Below are 23,154 nucleotides of genomic sequence, written 5' to 3'. Positions count from 1 at the left end.
TACAGTGTGCACCAACTCTTCTATCATCTGCACTCTGAATGTTAACTAAGCACCCAAGAGTACCAAAAGCTGCTACATTAAACCAATGTATTTTCTGTCTCACTGGCTAGGTCCACTTTAGCCCACGACTTCATAAAAATCCCAGAAGAATCCCTGAGGTTCCTTTGACTAAACTAGTTTTTTGCTAAAGAACCTTTATGCCTTTGCTTCCCCCCTTCCTGCAATCCACTGACGTACATGCCAACAATGCTCTTGTACAAGTTAGAGGGGGGATTCACATCCCAGATCAAAGCCATCTCATATTCTAGATATATACATACGACAACAGTGTTTTGAATGTTGTCATTAAGCTTTTAAATAATCACATACTGAGGTGGAAATAACTCTACAATTATCTTAATATTAATTGAGATTTTACAACTCAAAAGGCAACTGTTTGAAAAATAAATAATGAACAGCAGACGTCCCACGTTAGCTTTTTATTATTTTGCTTTCCAAGTCCTTGAAGCATTTACGTTTCTATAAATCCCCTTCAGATTGGAATTCCATACCTATAATTCAATAAAGTGCTGTAAACAGCAACTTTCATACTAGACTACATTGAAGACTTGTAGAAAGATTTTCTCTTTACATATTTATTACACATATTTAAAATTGGACTGGCTTGAAAACCAGAGCTCAGTAAATGCCTGATCTTGGCTTTTCCCCACCCCTTGCAGGACAGGAACAGGATGAGTTCACCACACAGGTATGCTCCACACACTGTAAAACACTAGTAGGAATCTTAAATGATGAAAACAAAAGCAAAAAACCACATGCAGGACCTGAAATTTGAAAATTATCAGCTTCACTTGTGGTGTTCCCAGTCTCTGCCCAGGTTCTTCTGCGTTTCTAGCATCACTAAACATACCATATTTCAGCATCAGGAGCCAAGTTCAATTGAACTCAGTCAAGAAACTGTCAGTGGCAAAATCAGAGTTTTCAAAAGCAACCTCTTCCTCTTAGCCAGCATGCTCCTCCACAGGATTGGTGCAGTTAAATCTTCGCATCAAATCTCTGCTTTTAGATTTTACATGAATAGATCTTTTTGTCATTGTCATGAAAAAAAGAATAACTTTTTTTTCTTTTTTTTTAGTGTTAAACTCCTAGGTGGAAATCAGAAAATAGTATGCTCTGGAATAGCGATCACAACAGGTACGGTTCATACATTCACTTCAGCAACCTGCACGTTGCAGTGGTGGATACCACACGCCCGGTACACAGAGAGCACTGCCACAGTGCACGTCATACCTATGAGACAGAGGCATCCAGCTACAGATGTCTACACAACTTTTACCCAGTTAAATATGGGGCTTTTTTTTTTAAGTTATGATCTATCTTAATTTCAGTATTGAGTCTCAGAGGATGAAAATAAAGGTGGTATTTCCCAGTAAATCAGATTATGCCAGCTCTTCCCCCACACACACACATATTCCAGCTATAAATTTGATTTCCTAAGCCACTTACATTTCTCTTGAATTCTCCTTGCTTGACTGCTAGACTCAAATTTAATACAATCACTCCCATGTCATCTTCTAAACTGTTGGGATCTTCCAGTTTTAAAACCTGTTCAGTAGTTCTACAAGCAAAAAAAAAAAAAAAGACATGCATTTATTGACTCCAGTTAACTTGAGTTCGTTATTAAAGGTCACACTGAGCTGTGCAAATTTCAGCTTCTTGTCTGAAATTCCCAATATTGAGTTTAAATGTTAAAACGGGAAATCTGGAGTGTTCCTTCTTAGTTCCAACAAAATACACCCCCGTTTTAATAACACAGCGTAATGTTTATATAGCACTGCTTAATACTCATAACTCTCCATATGCAGATGCACACTGAATTAAGTTACTACTGCCTCCACTTCACAGGGAAGAATAGTGACAGAGAAACCCATTCAAGTGAATTTTCTAACATTAATGGCTGGGATCCGACTTACAAGACCTGTATTCTGCCTTACCTCCTCCGTGTGCGTTTAGTCTCCCTCCATGACTCACTTCCCTCTCTGAAAACAGGAATGCTGGTATTTACCTGGTGGCACTATCTCATGGATAAATTCATTAATGTTTCTAGAAATTCAGATACAACAGCCACGGGAGCTATAATATATCCGCTCAGGGAAAACTCATTTTCTCAAAAAAAAGTCACACAGCAAGGGAGTATAACAGAGAGAACTAAAAGTTGAATTCCTGGCTTCCAGCTTCACATTGAGACCAAGCAGCAGCAGACAAAAGGCGCAGGGCTTGCCTCCGCACTAAATCAGGGCCAGATGAGCTGCCGCGGGGATGGATGGCTGCGGGGGGAGGCTGGAAACGGGGCGCTCGCAGCCAGCCAGGCAAACCGCTCCCCAGCCCAATTACATACAGAAAGAGGCACCCCGCGCTACATGGGGCTAAGAAGGGGTCTCAACCTTCTCCCCCCTTTCTTCTTCCACCTCCATAAATTATTCTGGTGTAGCTCTCCCTAAACAATGCTGCATATAGAAACTCTTATTCCTAGAGATGAAAAGGAAAGGGCGCCTTCTGCTGAACTGGGCTCCATCCAGGTTGGATTTGAATCCGGTACGTAACGCCGGATAAAAACATGCACGTACAGGATTTATCTCGAGCGATTTCTTTTAGAATGTGCTCCCCACCCTTCTATCAAAATAAGTTTTCATGAATGGACAAATTCCAAGCTAGAGCAAAAGCTTTTCATTATTTTCCTGTTTCTCAATTAAGCTGCATTAATAACCTTTGATTAAATAAACGTATTACCTATTGAGTTCAAGTTCAGCGAGTGCTACAAATGCCGAACCCATGAAGTCTGAAGAGGTTAAATCTCGATCGTACACCTGGTAACAAAATAAAATAAATATTTCTAATTTTTACATCATAAGCCAGTTTTATCCCAGCCGATAAAAGAACAGATATTTTAAGCCCTTTCAGTTCAATTTCATGTTTGAAAGATCAAAGCTTAGATATAATTCAGGGATAATTTTCCATCTCCCTGCTTTAATTTGTATTTTTAACTAAATATTTAAACAGGATTTTGAAAGTATCTTCTTAATATTATGTAAACAGAGATATGTGCGCTGCTATGGATTGTGCCTGTTCCTTTATGCTCTGCGCAATACCATAATGAAACACTGCACAAAAATCAGGTACTTCTGGCTACAGATGTTTTAGCAATTAGTGCTCGCAACTGGTAGCTTGCAGTTCTGGTAACTGTAACGTTACTCATAATGAGAAAAGGCTTTGCTACTTGTCACGGCTGCATCCCAGGTAATAATTCTGTTCAACCCAGCCAAATTACACTCTTAAAATGTGCTTATGAAACCGCTATTGGCTTCACTGAGTTTGCACAAGCACGGTAAGAGCGAGCAGAATTTAGCTCCATAGCTTTAAACATATCCAGTCGAGGAGTTTTATTTCAACTTGGGTTTTTTGCAGACGGAAAGCAAAACATGCGAGTAAAATCTGGAAAAGACATATGTGCATTTTAATTTGAAATTGCTGAAACTCTTAAACCGGATTGTGTTTTATGTTACATTGCTACAGTGAATAAAAATCAATACATTTCTAAAGTCAAAAATAATTGCTTAAAAAAATATTGACACATCTTTTAAAAATCTAAACCCAAAACTTACCTTGATCCAGAGTTTTTGATCAAGGGTCTGTACTGGCAGCACAACAGTTTCATCCCAAACTGGGTTGAGGTTCTTGTAGACTACCTTACTTTTGTACAGAGTTTTCCCATTCAGTTTAAACTTCACATATGGGTCACTTGTACCTGTGATAATTAATAAAAAAAACAGATTAGCATGCCCTCACGTAACCCCACAACCTTAAACTATATTTTCATAAAACAATAAATAACAATTACGAATAGTAATTACTTATTTTATATATATGAGCATATACTTAATTACCTATATAAAAATTGCTAGTTCATACAGGAAATCTATCAGACAGAACGAGAAAGTTGTTTGAAAGCACGCAACAAAAATTCTTCATAGTTTGCTTGATGAAGCTGTGTTATTCTTAAAGAGCACTAATTATTCTTTAGTAACTTGGTTAACATTTTAACTTGGGAAAAGAGCAAACACAAGCAGGGATGAAGGACGATTTGCAGGCCAACCAACACCACAGACAGTGAAAGAAAGAAAATGTGATCCTGTGACTATGAATATATAAAAATACCAAAACTCAAGAGCATCGGAACTTGGATAGGAGCTCCAAGGAAACCAGTAACAATAGCTAAAATACCCATCAGGATTTCATCACTAGTGTCACTTGCCAATTTACTTAAAACCAAATTTGAAGTTTCAGTGAAAAAATACTGACATTATTCACCAGCTCAGGATAAAAACCACACACAGAATGGATTCCGTAAAGGCAACAAACAATATTCAGGTAACACGTTTTTTAATCCAAGTGGCACAATTTGCCATGGCAATAACGTCCCGTATTTTTATGGAGCAGATGTCCATGGACAGAGCGTGAGGCTCGCGCCACTCGGCAGCAATAGAAAGACTTGCAGCTGTCAAAGGAAAACAGAAGAGGGAATCAACTTTTTATTATTGTTATTAAAGCAGTGGCATCTGCACTAACACCAACCACCTCGCAAGGCACCATACAAAAAGGGAAACAAGGTACTTGAAGAATTTAACTAGATGGTTGATTTAGTAATGCATACAGACTTTGAGGGGAAAAAAAAATACATCTCACAAGCTGCAAATAAGGGAAAGAATAAAACTGAGGTGTAGCAGCATATACAATCAACTGATCCCAGGTGCCGTTCATCTGTCATATTCAATATTGTATTATACCTTATATTTAGAATTAAACTTCCCTCCTAACAGTTCAATATCATTAGAAGAATAACAGCTAATGTGATGGTCCTGGCTGCCCCCCAGCCTGCAGTGTGGGCTGCCAGCTGGAAAAGACTGACTCCTATACCAGACTTCATATTCAGGACTAACCTGAACCTGTCCTCCCCAGTTCCCACTGAGATGCTGGCCGACAAACACACAGCAGTTCAGGATAACCCAGCGTAAGGCCAATACTCAGTCTTGTCAGTAGTTTGGTGAAAGAATGAGAATGTGAAAAATCCATATTTAAACATCCAAAGCTCTGATCAGTGTTATGTGAAGACAGACTTAGACTCAAGAAAAAAAAAGCTATGTGTTAGCATCTATTTGGAATTACGTAGTACTGTAAAGAACTGTGCTCCTGGGACATACTGACTTATTTCTAAGAGCTATAGAAAGTTTTTATTCTGTTTTAAATTCAAAAGGGAAGAGTTGTAGAGCCCTGGCCTGGCCAATTCTGCACATAAAGGGCGTTTCATTCACAGAAGTAAAACAGCAGTTGGTTTTTCAAATACTACCTGCAGCTGATCCCTTTCCTAAACAGTAATTGTTGAAATCAACCCCTTTTTGTGAAAAATGCTGCAAATTTAAAAAGAAGTTTCTTTTCCTTCTCCTCTAAGAGAGAATAATAATAAGGGCCTGATCCAAAGCCAGGGAAGTCAGAGGGCAGCTTCTCATTGTTTTCAGTGGGTTAGGACGACTACTCTGAATTATGATTATACTCTTTTATAAAACGGACAACTTAAAACCAGCACACTTTCCACAATGAGTGGGAACACAGAGATAAATCATAGGCCCACAATGAAGTAGCCTTCAGAGGATGCAGAAGTTAAGAAATAACAGCATTAAGCTCTTTGGTGTTAGTTTCTTCTAGCTCCTTTAAAAAGAAAAAAAAAAAAAACAAAAAACAAAAAACCTGGCTTTTATTTACAGGATAAGCAGGAGCAAGCTCCATTATTAAAAATAACAATAATAGTAATAATAACGTCCGCTATTCTGTGCGTGAAATAGCAACTGGCTGAGACAAGGAAAGCAACTGATGAAATGAAAGCATGAAGCGGGTGATAGAGGCAGGTGGTCTATGGCCATAACTCATCTGCTTTTGGCACAGAAAATCCATGAACGAGGGCAAAACCTGAAAAGAGAGAGAGAAAAAGAAGAGACAGAGAAAGCAAACAGCCAGCAAGTTCAATATCTGCAAGTACAAAACTCCAAGGCCTTTCTCTGATGATGGGAAGCAAGAAGACTATAGATAAATAAGCACTGCAATTGGTCTGAAAGCTTTCCAGCTTGTTCTACAGTAAAGGAAAATAAAAGAGGGGGAAGGGCTGCCCAGCACTGCTCATGTGAGCCAGGCTTTAGCAATCATTCTCAGAGAGAGAGAAATTTATACATATAAAAGAATGTGTTTCTTTATATTTACATGTATTTATATATGTGTACGTGTATTTATATATATTAAAACATACATATGCATACAAAAGGAATCTATATATTTTTATAACTATATATATATTTATATAAAAACATATAAAAAACAGTAAGGGGAAAAAAGCTATTAAAAAAAAAAAAGAGGCCTTTAATTAAATAAGATTGCCACTCTGGGATCAGGCCTTCATGCTTGTCAGCTTACTCTCAAAATAAACATCTCAAACTGGGGCCTCAGTGGTGTCACTTACTCCAGCAAGGCACACTGGGTAATCCCTCGCTATGTTGACAGCTACATAATGTTCAAACTGTTTCACGGGTGAACGGCGGCACTTGCGCGAAAGAAAAATATTAATGCTGGGAATTAATAGAAAAAGGGATGATGGTTTACAAAAGCCAAACAAGGAAAAGGTGTCAAGTTAGTACCGGTGTTAATTGTTAGGGAAAATAATTGTGGAGGGGCGCGGGTTTCGGCGGCGCTCGCCTGTCTGGCTGTCAGAGGGGTAACATCTCAACTAGGCAGGCAAGGGAAAGGGGTCGGCGGCGCGGGAGCGCGGCTCCCAGATCGTACAAATGACGGGCTGACACCTCCGCGCCGACAAACAGATGGACTTTCACCTCCACGGCAGGAGCCGGCGTGCACCGGGGCTCGGTGGCGTTCGCTGGGGTGGACCTGAATGGCCAGGAGAGAAGCGATGGGCCTGGGTATGGCACCACAGCCCCTTCTGGGGCTTTCAAGGCTTCCCCCAAGTTGCTCCTGTGATGTTGACAAAGCTCCTGTACCCCCCTGGGTCATTGTGCCCATTTCCGTCTTTCTTTAAAGACACCCCAGACTGCATCCTGGTGATGAAAACAGGTTAAAAAGGAGACAGGGAATGAGAAATAAGCCAGGTGGACATGCCTCACCTGATGGGATGAACAGCGCACACTGCAAATTATTAACTGCATTTGAATTCAGCACTTGAAGCCTTCTAGATTCAAGAGCAGAAAGATGTCTGGTTCTATTAAAAGCTATTTATTAGAGACAATCTACAAACTGGCCAGAAAAACATAGCTTTTCAGAAAAGTGTCTAGTGATTTTAGAGATGAACCAGTCTAAAACAGGATTTTTTTTTTAGAGTTTTCCTTTAAACATGACAAACTGATAATTTTCTGAAGAAGTCAGAGCATTGGCAGGGGGGGCGGGGAGAAGGCTTTTTAGCAGCCATTTACTAGTGAAGGCAACCGAGTCAACAACTTTTAAGCACATGCACCCAGACTCTTCTGCACTGCAAGGTCTGAACCTGTTCATCTGTCACATCAGCTGTAGCAATGTCAATGGGGTAACGCAAGGAGACTGATTATTCTTGAAGTCAGCTGAGAATTTAGCCTGAGAAAAATAATTTTCTGGTAGGAAAGGCAAGGTGTGATGCTTTGAGGTTAATTTGTTATGCAATGACAAGAAGGTTCCCACGCAGTAAAATATATGGGCAAAATATATAAAACAAACAAGATTATCTACTTCTCAGCCTAAAACAAACCCAGTAAGAGTAAAAAGAAAGAATGACCTCTAAAAAAAAAAAAAAAATCATTGCATCAGCTGGGCCTGTTTTCCCATTAGAGAAAGAACATGCATCTCAACAGCGATGCTCCCTTTAATTCATTTGCATAATGTCCATTTACTTCTATTTTCTTCCACTAACACTAAAAAGCAACGAGTGCAGGCAGACCAAACATCAGCTAGAATCTGAGCAAGCTTCAGTGAGCAAAAGTTGCTGGGACAGCAGCAGAGAGGGTTTAGTAGCCTAAGAAACTGTTAATGGTGTTTTTAAATGGATACTGCTGCCCTCTAGCAGCTACCGAGAGATACATCACATCAACTCTTTAATACTACTACACATTTGCTTCATAATTAAAAAAAAACTCAAACCAGAAGACCCGATATAATTTCAAGCCACACACTATTTTATAGGAGTAAGCTTACTGGAAATGTAGCATATGAAACAAGTCTCGTTACATAAATAAATAAATAAATAAAAATTACTACCAACTTGCCTTAAAATCCTGAAAAATCAAAGAACAGTGTGAAATATAACCTCGACCATCTTAAGTTTTGGTTAAAAACCTAAATTTTAATCTGAGGAAGGAAATGAAGGATTTATTTTATATGCACATAAAAAATACATTTCTTAGTCTTCCTAGAAATAGAATTACTAGAGTTATTTACAACAAGGAGTAAAAGACATTTTAAAATGGGACACACACTTTTCTTTTTAAGTGGAAAACCACTATATTCTTGTAGTGAAATAGCTGAGATCAAGGCTTAAAGCGGAAATCAGAAAAAAAGTATTCTGCTGGCAGGCAATTCAGGTAATTTTGGGAAGTTTTGTGCCCAGCTAGTTTTACATGGCCAGATGGAAGTGAAACATTGCTTGGAAACAAGCATCACCAATAGGTTCCAAGGGAAAATAAATAAGCAAAAAAATAAAAACCCCACAAACCAGAAAAAAAACACCACAACAAAAAAACAATAAACCAAAAAGACCAGAGAAGCGTGAAGAATGCATGCAAACCCACAGATGATGAGGAAAAGAGAGGGGAAAACACGCCTGAACTGAACATTAATAGAATGAAAGCAGTGAATACAGGATGTTCTATGCAAGACATTTCAGAAACTGTGTTTAAAAAAACCTGAAGGAACTAAGAAAAACCACAAAACCCTACCAAAACACCATGTGACATACGTCAGGGACACGACGACACACAGAACAGACTTGCCTATGGCAAAAATTAGTCCAGTTGAATGTCATATTCCCAGTCAGGGGTCAGGTATGAAAGCACAGGAGGGCAGGAGGACAGGGTAGAAGGCACGTTTATATTACTAGGCAGCACTGAGGACCTTCAGTGGGATTAGTTGCATCTTCTGGTATTCTCAGTCTTTGGCCTAATAAAGTCTCCTCATAATGGTCTCAGAAAGATGCAGTGTGAGTTCTTAACGCAGGCAGGCGCCCCCCCAAGAGCCAGCTCTGACAAATGAGAGAGCTTAAACTGTTCAAGAAACCTGCTACCCAAATTACAATTACCTACAAAAGACGACTCATAGGGTGTTCTCTGGGCCCTACATATTCTCTTCCTGTGCTGGCATCCCTATAGTTCTTAATTTAACATTAATTTACCACAGGTGGCTATGCATATAATGGACTAATTGCTTTTGTTTTAACTCAGTCTATTTTCCTGAGGTTCCTATCCCTGAGCATTCATTTCCCATGGCCAGTCCAGGAGGCATGCTCACTGGGATCACTGTGTATAAGGGCAAAGTTTCAGCAGCATGCGTTGCACTTCCAGAAACTGGACTCGGCACAGACAAACACTTGCAGCACAAGCCCTTGTATGGAGAGCTACACTGGATCCAGAAAACATCAAAGTAAGTACCCAGCACCATTCAAATTCTTAGCATTTGTAAATTAGCCATGATTACGCCTTTCAAAAAGTGTGAAAAGTTGCCCAATACATCTCAATAATTAATAAATCTGAAAGACTAATGATCTAATTGCAGATACCCTGAAAACAGAGAAAGACTAAATTAATCAGCATGTTTGCAGGGAGCGATTCAGCCTAATTGCTCTGAGCATTTGCTTTCCAAACAATGGACTTGCTCTAAGCTGACAAACACCCAGCGCAGCACAAACACATCCCTTCCTCCAGCACCCTGGTACCAGCACGGACTCAGGCAGCAGACAGCCGGGAGCTATGAGTGGTGGGCTACCGCAGATTCGTTACTGCTTGAGGTTAAAAGGACCTGTTATTCTGTCCTCTTTGATTTTAATTTGCCCTTGGGAGACTGAGCTTTGGCACAGCTTGCACTGATGTTAGGAGCTGCCCGTGCAGCAGAGCAGCACAGCCTCTTTGCCAGCTCCAGGAGTCCACTGGGACCCTCTGGCAGTGGGTGGTGTTAGGTGTGAGAGCAGATAATGATACGCTCTGGATGGGGAAGGCAGGATGGACCCAGAAAGATGATGGTACATCCTGTACTACTGCGACCCACCCGGCTCCCTTCGCACGTTCTGCTGCCTGTAGCACGAGAGGAAAGAAATGAGGGCAAAACCAAAGTGCAGCAACAGGAAACAACAAGGGAAACCTGAAAGAAATAGAGACAGGGCACAAAGATCCTGTAAAAATCTAGAAAACACAAAACCGTGCAGAAAAGAGACACACACAAAATTCAGGCTGCAGCAACGCAGCTGGGGGTGGGGGGAAGACGGCAACCACAGCCACTCACCAGCTGACATCACATCCAAGAAATACATTTCTTGTAACCGCACCATTTAACGGATGAAAAAAAACCACACTCAGACTTTGAAAGTACAGGATTTGGAAACAGGAGGGGCTTCTCGCCTTTACAGGCACTCAAAACCCAGTTTCTGGTTTTTTCTTATAGCGGTAGAGCTGGGTTTGTCAGCTCAAGGAAGGTAACACTTCCTTACAGCTCTGGCATCGCATCGCTGCTCCGCGTCACAGCGTCACCGTTGTGCAAAGGTGACTCGTACAAGCAGCAAAGTGCACAGTCAGAGCATCTCAGAGTCATAAGGGAGCAGGATATTTCAGATTTCATTAGACTGACTCAAACGAACACCAGGTATCACCCTGCCCTGTAAAAGTGAACCAGCGAGTCGAAGTGGGCTCCAGCCTCTCCCAGTTCAAAGCATGTGGAGCTGGAAGTTGCAAGCTTCACAAAAAAAGCCTCAGCAAGGCCATAAAAACACTAAGGGTGCAAAAAAGTGACAGCAGTTACAGCACTAGTGATTAAGATTGCGTAATATTTTTTTCAAGCCAAGTAAGATACAATTATCTCTATTTTCTGCAGACCTACCAGTACTCCACAGATTTTTTTTTAATTAATAAAATTCATTTCTGCTTTCTTACTACAGTATTAAAACTGCATAGATCACAAACTCCTCACCATCACCATAATATACCATGTCATCTATTAACAATAATACAACAAGCACACAAAACCCAAACTTTTGGTACTGTGTAGATACACACAGAGATCCATAACCTCCAGTGTTGAGTTCATCAACTACAAGAACTATAAATACTGGAGGACCCATGCACCATCTAACATTACGAACCAAACACACATGCGCGTGACGTGAATGCTTGCTTGCCAAGCTCACCTTGCCATGTGCTTAGGCAGCTTCTAATGTATGACTGAGTTAGACTGTATCCCAAGAAGCATCAGCGAGAATTAAATAAATCAGACTCCAAGCAAACTGATGGCCAGGAGGTTACACCTCTGCCATCCTGCACCCCGAAGAGGGGACGCGCTGCAATTTTGACCCTGAGAAGGATTTTTCAGAGCCTCTCCACTTTCCATCAGAACCAAGATCCTAACAGCACTCTGCTTCCTCGGCTCAAGTACATATATTGGGTGCTGCTGTATGGAGGTTTTTTGTTGGGTTTGGGTTGTTGGGGTTTTTTTGTGGAAGGGAAAGAAAAAAAAAAAAGGGAGAGAGAGAAACACTGCCATTCTGATTTTTTTCCTCCATCATGTATGTACTTTACAGGAAGCAACAGGGAGCACGTGCAGCTGAGCCAGTCAGGCTGATGCACCGCACCTGGTCTATAGAGAGCAGGTACAAGGAGAGGAGCCACAGAAAGTCAGAGACTGGAGAGACAACAGACTGATGAAAAACAGTGCAAGAGGCAGAAGATGAAGAGGAAAGCAGGGAAGAACAGCAGTTAACGGGTATAATATTATGAAGGGGGTGTGGGGAAGATTAATAAAAATCTGGTAAAGTGAAGGAAGAATTTAAATCACACCAAAGGGAACGTATATCCTGAAAAGAGCAGTACGTAGCGAGTTAAAAAGCCTGAAAAAATACCTGGAAAGTTTTGGGGAAAGTAGAGTCACATGTTGGTCTTAGAGCCTGCAGTTATCAGCAGAACTACTCCTCACTTTGACTCAGCCAAGTATAATTAATAACTATTAAGCATATAATGCTTAAATTCAAGGAGAGCCCTAGGAATTTGCTGAGTAGAGCCAGGAGCTTCCACCAACAGCTCTTTCCAGTGGCAGAAATATTCCTCCTTTGCCACACACCTTCGGTTTATTTTTATATACACAGAGATATACGCTTCTTGCATTGGGGCGGGGAGCGGGGGGGCGTCCCCGGCGGCGGGGCTCGGGCAGTGCTGGGAGCCGCCACGAGAGGGCATCAACCACCCACGTTGGGGGGGCTCGCTTCCCTTCGGCCCCAGCGAGGCAGAAAGCTGAGTGACAACGAAGGGGGGAAGAAAAGGGGTAGGACAGCACACCGAAGGGCCGTTTTCCTCATCTTTGAGAAGATACGGAACTTGCCCCCCCAAAAAATGTGAACTGATGGGGTCGATGACTGCTTTGAGGCTTTTTTTCCAGAGCAATTGCTGATATCGGAACAACTGAATACGAAAATTTAGAAAACTTACGAAACTTGCGTTAAACCTGATTTAGGCTAAAGATGCTGGCAGACACTCTTCACTCAGTCTGTGGTTTTTCATGTGAACGTTTTGTTATTTAATGTATAACAGACTCCACACAGTATTTGGAGTTAGTTTCCATCAATGACCAGGCAAGAAGTTACTACTGGGTATGACCACTTTATCTGAATAAAAGGAGGACGTTGCTACTGCTACCTACGAACTCCAGCACTCTGCCACCACTGCTACCTAAGCAGAGCATTTTTGCGGTTGCTCACACATGGCTGACCAGAGGACGTTTCCAACTCCAATGCACACATAAAACACAGGACCAGCAACACAGCGTTACCCGCTGGAGAGCTCCAGCGCCTTGTCACATACACAAAACCACGGGGAAGAGGGACTGAAACCCTCTCCCGGCTGTGTCAGGCAGCACTGCTTGGTTAGCTCTAGAGGTTTGCTGTTCCCAAAACATGAATGAGGACGACTTGGCCTTCAGCCCACGCCACAGTCTGACTCGCAGGATATGTCAGCTGTGGACAACATGTTCCTATATTCAGATTATTTGGAGTAGGCTGGTATACCCTAGTGCAGCGGCTGTATCCGGCATCGTGGTGGGGAGAGAAGGGGGAAATTGCATTCTCCCAGCCCACAAGTTTTCTCACGTTGACGAGATGAGCAAAGCTGACAACTTCCTGCTTTTAAAAGTGCATTGCAAAAAGCACAGTGGCTGCAGGTTAGGCCTGAGCATCATGTAAAAATCCTAAGTAACAAGTACGACAGCAGACACCTATAAGGATGTGCATCAGGGCATAGGCAGCATGCCTTTTTTTTTTTTCTTTTTTTTTAAGGAGCTACCACTGCAACATGATGGTGACTGAAGAATAATCATTAAGTCACTATTTCCCCCCTTCCCAGTGTCTGTGCAAAAAAAAAAAGCAGGAATTTTATTGAATGATGCATCACCTCACATACTTGGTTTACTAAATGAGTGGTCATTTGCCCCAAAGCAACAGAGACCCATCAAAATGCTTTCTTTTCCCCCCCTTGCTTATGTTGTTTCATTGTGTTGTCCAATGCTTCACTAAGACAAGCATTTGCTTTCTGACGCATCAAAACACAGCCTAGAGCAAACTATGCTTTGGTTTCTTTAGAAATACTACTCTACTTGAATTGCTCATTTATAGCATCTTTTCCATACAAGCAGCCGGACGTGTCCTGACTTGTGCAGCTTGCTAATAAATCTGATGAACTGCTACACTGTTAGAAAATGTACGCTTCTGTTTAAAGAGTAAAGATCTTAATCTAAGTATTCGTTCACTCCTTCCAAAAGCTGGGAGCTGGGAGGAAAAACAAGCATACATGTGGCCAAGAGTTACTGTTTGGTGAAGACATGAAAAACTAGCATGGAAAAAGTTAACTGAGATAATAGATAAGAGAAATCTCAAAAACAAGCACCCCACGTGAGAAGGTTTCTAAATCCACGCAGGTCCCTCTAGATGCAAACCATCACAGGCCTTCAGGCTGTGAAAATTTATTTTCTTTAAAACTGTACGAATAAACCCTATGGCTTCATCTCAAAAGACAGAAATTGCTCATACGCTTGCAATGCAAAAGTATTAGAACTGTTTCCACATGCAGAAAAAAACCCAAACAAAACAAAATAGAGAATAAATGTAAAATGCAGAAAGGTTGGCCATATGGAAGAGCTCTCTGACAGGTTCAGATCGAAGGTCCTGAAGCAGCTGCTGCTGCAGAGCCCTACAAGCCTCTGCAGAGCCTCTGGCAGGACAGCTCTTTCCTCTGCAGCAAGCGGAGAAACTACCAACTGGCTATTTACAAGCACTTTTACTCCCTGTTGCAACAGCCTGAAAAAGAGACAGGTGAACAGCGGGCACTTTCACACAGTTTTTCCAGGAATTCCCCAAATCTTTTCTAATTTAATTGATACATCATTTGGGGGTGGGTTTTGAGGGTTTGGGTGGTTTTTTGCATGTTGTCATCCTTAAATTGCATCTCAGATTAAAGAGGGGATTGTTGGCTTACAGCACTGCTCCCCTGGTTTCCCTTTTATTGAAATCTTTACAGATAGCCCCAAAAGCACTCCTAGAGCAGCTCCATTACTCAATGAATTTCAAAGTATTCTTTGGCCTTTTTTTTTTTTTAAGCTCAAATAGAATTTCTCAAGGTTAATGACACTGCAGTTCCGGAATAGGTACAGATGCTAAGTCCAGCCAAGGAGGTGCTTTGCAGCTGCACAGTCAGACCAGAGGAGCAGCGAGCAGAGGGCAGCTCCCTCCCCTGTGTACCTAAGGTGGATAAACCCAACTGTTGAGTGCTCTGACCCAGGCAAGGGACACAAGTCAATGAGTTTCTGTACCAGTGATAAGAAAAGAAGCCAACTGCTGCCAGACTGGAGTCAGTGAAAGAAGAGCCATGTGAATTTTAAAGGAAATCAGCTGAAAGGTCAGGCTCACCACAGCGATCTCTGATAACCAGGTTCCGGCCTTCCTTCAGGTGGATGGTCAGCAGGTAGGCAAAGGGGCTTGGCAGGTCACTCAAGCAATCGTTTGCTTCCTCTAGAGTCTAAGGAGAACAAAGAAGTCAGTCACCGCTGCACACCTCCTGAAGTGGACCATGAATGAACCAGGTGTTCTCTCAGTTTTGCAGAGACAAAGTTCTCATCTTTCACAGAAAGAAAAAAAAAAAAAAAGATTTCTTTCCCAGACTTTGTTTCATTATGCAAATAGCTAATTACCAGCATCAGGTACGGTCAACAAAAGCAAGGGGTAACACAACGAGGGCTACACCTGAAAATGAGTGGTAATATTAATCAAACACATATACAGGTTTTCCAAATCCTACCAACTTACTGCATTTTTTTTTTTCTAGCTGTTTCTTGCATATTCATAGAATGCCTCAAATTGGAAGGGACCCGTAAGGATCATCGAGTCTATTTGTACCCATCTGCTGACCTCATGAGGAAGTACACATTTCACATAGCTACTAAGAGGACAGCATTTCGTTATACAGTTCTAAAAGAGAGAAACGCAGCACTGGGCAATGCTAGTTGTGAGGTTTTGTAGTAGCAAACTCAAGAGGATTCTTGTTCATCAGAGATGCTGCCAGGGTTACACACCTCAGGAGCAGCAGCATCCAGCTGGCACACTGAGTGAAAACAGCCTCTGGACAGCACTTGAGACGTTAGTGGAGGGGGGTGGGGGGTGGCAAAGGTAGAGAAGTTCATCCGGAATAGGCAAATATGCTTTACATGAGAAGAGCACGTGTCAAAACACTGCCAATGCCTTTTCAGGCTGCCCTAAAGCTGGTTTTGTTGTCTGTCAAGCCCTACAGCTATGTTAAGGTATTTGCTGCCTTTGTTTTAATCTAGTTTGTTCCTGGGCTTCTAGTTGAGTATTTATGCTGATGCTTTCATCAGTTACCAGTACAACATAGAAATTATAGAATACTTTAAAAAAATCCAGAACATTTAGGTCTATTTAAAACATTAGCAACTGCTTTGCACTACTAAAAAAAAAAAAAAAAAAAAAAAGGCAAAAAAACCCACACAAACCAAAACAACAACAAAGACACAAAACCACCACCACACTGGAGAAATCTATAGAAGGCTTCTTCTGCTGGGTGTTTAAATTTGTAAGAACCTAAACCTAAAATAAATTGTGCTTCTGATCAAGTTTCAAAATGTTTTAAAATGAAAGGACTTACCATCTGGTTATCAAAAATTTGAGACGATATGGAAGAGTCTAGATCCATTTCTCCACATGGGTACTATAAAAAAAAAAGATACAATGAATTAGACAACACTAATATAGGGATCAAGAAAATAGTCCTAGTATCAGTCAAGAAAGTATACATACATGTAACCAGTGAAATCCTTTTACTTCTGCTTATAGAACCTTCCCCTCCATAATTTAAATAGACAATTCTTTTTCCTCTTTTACAGTAACTCCACTTAGTCTCTTGAGTTTTATCTAAAACAGTAAGTGCCTGCTTCCAGCTATTGGAATAAATTCTTCTCCTCCCCAGTACGGACCTGTGCTTTCAGTGCTGAAGGTCCTTCCCCCAAACTCTCCCGATGCCTGAAGGTTATTGCATCTGGTGACTTATCAGTCAGCATTGCAATGATGATCCCTATTCCTGAGCAGAAATTTATTTGTTGAATCTCAAGGGTCCTCGCTAAGATGAAATAAAAAAATGCCAGAAGTGGTGAAGCAGTGGCAGCAGCAGCAATATCCTGGGGTTGGAGAGCTGGCTGCTCTCTCACTTGACTACAATTTCTTCTTCATCACCCAAAAGGCAAGGTCCAGGAAAAGTTTTGTTGTTTGGTTTTTTTTAAAAAAAAACAACAACAACAAAAAAAACAAAACTCAGGGGAAAAAGAAAGAAATGGTCAAAGGGAAAAAAAGATGTTGGACATGTGCTTCCCCCCACTTACTGCAGTAACTGGAAGATTCAAAGGATTTTTTTTTTATCTAATGCCCAGCATAGGAGAGGAAGTCCAACATTTCTTCTTAAATACTGACTCATCTAAAAACTTGAGGCTACAGTGGCACAGCATCTAGACTATCTGGATGCACAGAAGGGATTCATCGGTCAAGACACCTCTGATGCTATTTTGACTGCCACAACAGTCTATGATCATCATTTTAGCTGAAGAGGACCTACATGCCCAGGCAACTCTTTTGGTCTAATGCAGGGCAATCACAGCCCATTCAAATACAAAGATTTATACCAAAAATAACCTCAGTCTACAGAAATGCACACAAGGTGGAATTCGATCCTCATGTGAAAATGTTATTATGTGCAGTGTGGTAACATCCAAATCTCTCCGATGAGAGCTGCATTGTGTGGAGCGCTATACAAACAAAAAAAACCCCAGCTCCTGCACCAAAGATCATAAATCTTAGAGATATTGATATGCTGAAATAAATATAAATATGCTTTTGTGTAATTCTTCTCCTCCCCCCAAATACAGATATTACATATCAGGAAGTACAGTAATCCAGCATTGCAAGTAAAATTTCACTTGCATGACAGACGAAATTTAACATTATGGTTCCCACAGTAATCGTAACTTGGCCACCTTGCAAAAACACATTAAAAGTAGAAAAATTATCATCATAAAGAGCAGCAGAAGAGTTTTCTTGCACAACAGAGCTGAGTTACAGCTGCTAGGGGAACCCTAACTTTGAATTTCCTGACTAGTATGCATAAAATTTCACTTGTGTGCATTAAACCTAGTATATCTTGTAGTCTCTGGCTTCACAGGAATCTCCTTCAGGCACCATCATTGGCACTGATAATGGTTTCTCTTTACAGCTTGTTTTACATGGCATAAACACAGAATCAAGGGACTGTATTGAAATTCTAAAATAAAGTTCTCTCTCTGCTAGCTTGATATCTTTTATAATAAAAAAATTACCCTCAAAGTTATAATTTGGTCTTTAGTCTGCTTTTTGTCTACTTGCATTAAATCAACAGATTTTGAACAAAGACTATAATTTTAAATAAAAAAGCTTGTTCTTTCATTTTAGCTCCATATAACGTAAATTGCTATTATTCTAGGTAGCTAATTGCAATGAGATTGCTGAATATAGATAAAAGCCTCGCTGAAAATATGGTCATGAAATGTTGATTTTTATCTAACTACAGTGGCATTTCTGAACTTTAAACAAATGCGGCCATATCCACCAAGCAGGTCACAGTCCCAAGTATATCTGTGTAAAAACAAATCAAACAAGAGTGTATATATATGAATATATATATATATATAAAAAAAAAAATCAATCAAATGTTCCTCCTGTCAACCTCTACCTCCTCTTGCTTTCTGCAGAAGAGTGATTCAAAATACAAGGGCACTGAGTGCATCAGCAACGGGACATGGCTTTGGGCTGCCAGTGACTCACTGCAAGGTGTTAGTAAGAAGATGAAGAAGTGGTGTTAGAGCACTTCAGCAATGACGTGTGACCACGGACAAAACCTAACTGCAAAAAGTGGCGTTACCAGTGCCCTTTGCAACCTAAATCAATCAGGGAGGGATTCAATGCAACTTCAGTTGTTTCTTCACCCTTCCAATTTGCCTAGCTGGGCTGCAATAGAGAACAGATAAAGTAAATCTCTTAGCAAATGGAAATATGGTACCTGTGGCAAGAGCCTTTACTGCAGATGGCATGCTCCAAGCACTGACAGCTCTGTAGTGAGAGTTTAGACGAGTGTAAAAACCACAAGTCCCCACTGAGCTCATGCATGAGGCTCGGAAAGTATCTCATGATGTTGGGTGACCAAAGATAATCAGGAAACGAGTAGGTGGCATGTGACAAGCAATTCAGGGGTGGGGGGGAAGCTCAACCTATATTTTTGCTTTTTTTTAGTTTGTTTTGTTCCAGGGATCTGCTTTCCTTCTGATTTACCTCACTGATCAGTGAAGGATGCTCACAAAAGGATACAAACCATTGTCATGCTCCTCAGCAACCCCAGCCACTAATAGGAGACCAACAGCTTCTGCAATAAACTGTTCCCATCCGAGGCCCACAGAGTACAAATTTTGTAGCTGTTCAATGAAGTACAAGAAAAGCTGAATATTGAATTTTTCACCACATTCAACTTAAACATAGTGAAATTTGTTCAGTATTCCTTATCTATTTCTGCTTTCTTTTGCTTCACTCTCTCCTATGTATTCTTCAGGGAAAGAAAATCTTTCTGCATTTAAAAGTTGTAATTGGAGGCAGATTACAGGAAGGAAGGTAGGATATTCACATAGTGAGATGATTTGCCATAAAAGTAAATACTAAAGGTTTTAGACACACAAGCACATATACAAATACACGTTTTGGGAAAGATATAAATGCTGCAGAGAATGAGCCAGACTCAGACTGTGTGTCTGGAGGAAACTTGACTTGAAGTTAAGCTATTCCATCACTATACAGGTACCTCCTCCTAAAGCACTTTGTTTGCCCAAAGTCAATGCAGGATTTAGGATTAATTTTGGTGATGCTATGGTAAATTTTATGTTAGAGGGTTTGGTCTACAACAGCAGGAAAGAACTGCTGCTATCATTATAACAACATGGAAAAACTCCTAAAATAATGACATGTTCATAATGTCCAATCTACCCTATACTGAGTGACTTGCTACAACTTTTGAGTAAAGTTTAAACACAGAAACAAAGTGATATACCATCTCAGCTATTTTTCTCTGAATAATGGTACACTGCAGTAAGTTGAAGCCAATGTGTTAACAATTTAGCAACACTAAAGTGGAAGTGATGGTCAGTAACCACCAGTCTGACATTTTGCATCACAACAGACTAGGAGCTGACACTGATTTGATAAGAATACACAGACCTTTGAGATGCAGAACAAGCAGTTTTATATCAGAAAGGACCATTTTCCCCATAGCAGCACTAACCATCATTTTGAACATGCAGTTAAAAAAATGTTAATTAACCTGTGAAATCACCACTCCCAAAGGAGGACTTTAAACCAAAACATCTGTTTCCCATTTTTGCATCTCAGATGACTAAGGAAAGCAGCTACCTTACCTGCAATAACTAGGTAATGGGAAAAAAGCCTCAATACAAAGTTCAAAATCTAACCTTCCCAGTGAAAACTCAACAGGAGGAGATACACTTCCACAAAACGTAAAGAAAACAAATTTTGCTTAAAACGTTTCATGCAGCCACAATCTTCACCTGCTGTCTATATTACAAAGTCGTCATGCAACTCCACAGTATCCCCCATTTTGCTCAGGCCAGGCAGGAATTACTGTTTCATGTCAGATTTGAAGCCCATTGTCTCTGATCCTCCTGTTCATGGGACATTATTTCTAATCACAGAAATACTGACCACGGGGGGGGGGGGGGGAGGGGGAGGGAAGAAGGGGGACAAGACAGGGAAAGCAGAGGAAATATTTTGGGTTTGCACCTCCTCTAAATAATCACAATGCAAACCCAAAGGACAGCCCTGACCGTGATGCTATGTGTTCACTCTTCTCCATCACGTGCTTGTTTTGGCTAATTCCAGGTAGAAGCAGAGTTCACCTCACTCACCATCATCTTTCACCTCTTGCCTTCATCTGGGTCTTGCGTGGGCAGATGGCAAATTGATTTTGCTATATAGCAATCCTGGTAAGCTATATTAACTAGAAAGGATAACCACAGCAAATGTATCGCAGCAGCACATTTCAGAGCTCAGAGGGCTGCAACAACTTTTGACTTAAGCAAGCAATTCCAACAAATCCAAAAAAATTGAACTATTATAACCTTGCCAGAATAAATAAATAAATAAATAAATAAAATGGAGCAGGGTTATTTTGCAGCTCCAGACTGACAGAAAGGCTACCTGAATTAGTCTCCAATAATTTGTGTATCATGTACGGTTCATGCTTATGTTTATCCCCCATTCATTCCTTCAGTAGGGCCCCCTCCTCCTCCCTTTATAACCCAGACAGTTAAGGAGAAACACAACAAGCCCGAGGCAGGCACCGAGCCTGGCTGATGCCCAAAGCCACCTACCTCGACCCCCTCGTCCGTCAGAGCAGCACTCAGGCGGGCGCTCTGCAGCAGATCAAAGAGGTTGTCACTGGATTTCCTCTTCTGCTGGGACACAGGGCTGCCCGCGACTTGCGCATCCAGGTGGGCGACTGTCACCTCCGTGCGTGTCGCCTGCTGCGATGCCCATGGCCAGTCCTCTCCCACCGGCCTCACCGAAGCGCTTCTGCTTTTCAGGGACACCACAGACCTGGAAAAGCTCTTGGGGGAGCAGCTCGACAACACCCGAGTACTCGAATAAGTCGTTTCTTCTTCCGTAAGAGCCTCCACCTCCAGCATGTCAGGCACCGAAACGCTGAGGCGTCGGTCCAGGGAGTGGACCTTCCTCTCTACCATTTTGCTAGACCTCTTCTTTGTCTTCTTCACACTTAGGTTCTGCAGGAATGGTCTAGTTTTCTGCTTCAGGGATCCCCAGACAGATGGTTTATCCAAGTCCATTGCTGCAAGGGGAATTTCAGCAATGCCTCCTGCACAAAACGGCTTCAGCGATTCCCAGGGTGACTCAAAGGAACGTAGGAAGAAGGCAAGTCAATCATGAAAGTGAACAGCCGCTGAAGATTATGATTCATGTTGTCTCATCTTGAAACTTTCAATCATTTTTCTAAACAGTTAAAACAAAGCATGCCACATTAGTAAGTCCTTCCAAATACAATCTGGTGGGTAGGTTTGATTATTTAGGAGGAGAACAGCAGGAACAAGTATTTAATCCTACACTAAAATGCAACGTCTGCCCACCACTTTATGATTGCTAAGAGGAGACATTATATTTCTTCTGCTAAGTCCTGATTCGTGAAAATTTGAGATTTATCCAATTTGAAACTGTTTCTGTACAAAACTTACTGATGGGAGTTAAATCACGATAATGCTACCACATGAAAAAATGTTGGCAAAGCTGGCACTGTAATTTCTGCTGACGCTTTTCCAGCCTATATAAGGGGTTTGTGGCTATTTCCTAAGCTATATGGATTCTTGCATGATGTGTTAGCGGACAAGAACAACACGAAAAACAGCTCCACAAAGGGGCTGAGGCTGAAAAGGACACACAGGACATGAGGAATCCAAGCTGAGACCCCAAAACACTCCCTTGCATTAACCCACTGCCAGTGAAAGTCACCGCTGCACAATTAATCTTCCTCATAAAGAAGGCGACTGAGAGAAAATGAGAACAAAAATAGATGGATGGATCACTTACAGATTTTAAAAACCTACTGGTGGACTCTTGACTTTGAGTTGATTCATATTGAGCATTTATACAGTAGGGAGGGAGAAGAAGAAAAGAGCCAAAGCAAAATCACCTACTGTATCTGCATCGTAAGGGAGCGGTCGAACGGACAACTCTGTGCACAGGAATACCCTCACGGACAGCGTCTTTCGTGGTTAACAGCTGAGCAACCATCCTTATTCTGCGAGGCAGAGATAGTCAAATCATCACCAAAACTCATTAAGAAAAAAGCTGATGAAACCTGCAGATTTATTCCTTTACAGTCCCAAAGACACACACAGAGGTTACAGTATATACCTATGTCCTTAGAAATACATACTGTTAACTACATGGACTGCTGCTTCCAAAATTCACAGTGTATTTATGTTATAACAATTGGATAGTTGATCAAAAATTACTTATCCCACTATTTTCCTGGTCACTAGGGAAAATGCCAGAACAGGCAATAGAAATACAACTGTTGGATGAATCCAGATAGAGAAATCACTGTCTCCTTCCAAAGAAATCTACTCTTACATTCAATAATTTGAATGAGGTTGTATAGCCAGTTACTTAACTTATTTAAATAATTTTATGACTAACCCCACCATACTTACAGAGTGTTCAGGCAT

At 41.1% G+C, this 23,154-nt stretch overlaps 1 protein-coding gene across 1 annotated transcript in view; it reads right to left on the bottom strand.

Annotated features, from left to right (window-relative positions):
• Nucleotides 1-21,840, bottom strand: part of MCTP2 (multiple C2 and transmembrane domain containing 2) — a 106,343-nt gene extending 84,503 nt beyond the window's left edge. The window contains exons 1-6 of the mRNA XM_069798502.1: nucleotides 21,286-21,840; nucleotides 16,479-16,541; nucleotides 15,230-15,338; nucleotides 3,663-3,805; nucleotides 2,791-2,867; nucleotides 1,507-1,618 (exon numbers count right to left, since the gene is read on the bottom strand). Coding sequence (XP_069654603.1) covers nucleotides 1,507-1,618; nucleotides 2,791-2,867; nucleotides 3,663-3,805; nucleotides 15,230-15,338; nucleotides 16,479-16,541; nucleotides 21,286-21,759 — 978 coding nt within the window. The 5' untranslated portion in view covers nucleotides 21,760-21,840. The remainder of the gene's footprint in view (nucleotides 1-1,506; nucleotides 1,619-2,790; nucleotides 2,868-3,662; nucleotides 3,806-15,229; nucleotides 15,339-16,478; nucleotides 16,542-21,285) is intronic.
• Nucleotides 21,841-23,154: the final 1,314 nt, after the last annotated feature.

Source organism: Haliaeetus albicilla, chromosome 12, assembly GCF_947461875.1.
Source record: "Haliaeetus albicilla chromosome 12, bHalAlb1.1, whole genome shotgun sequence".
Classification (NCBI taxonomy): domain Eukaryota; kingdom Metazoa; phylum Chordata; class Aves; order Accipitriformes; family Accipitridae; genus Haliaeetus; species Haliaeetus albicilla.
Note: the sequence above shows the minus strand (reverse complement) of the source record. Positions and strands in the feature narration are given on the sequence as shown.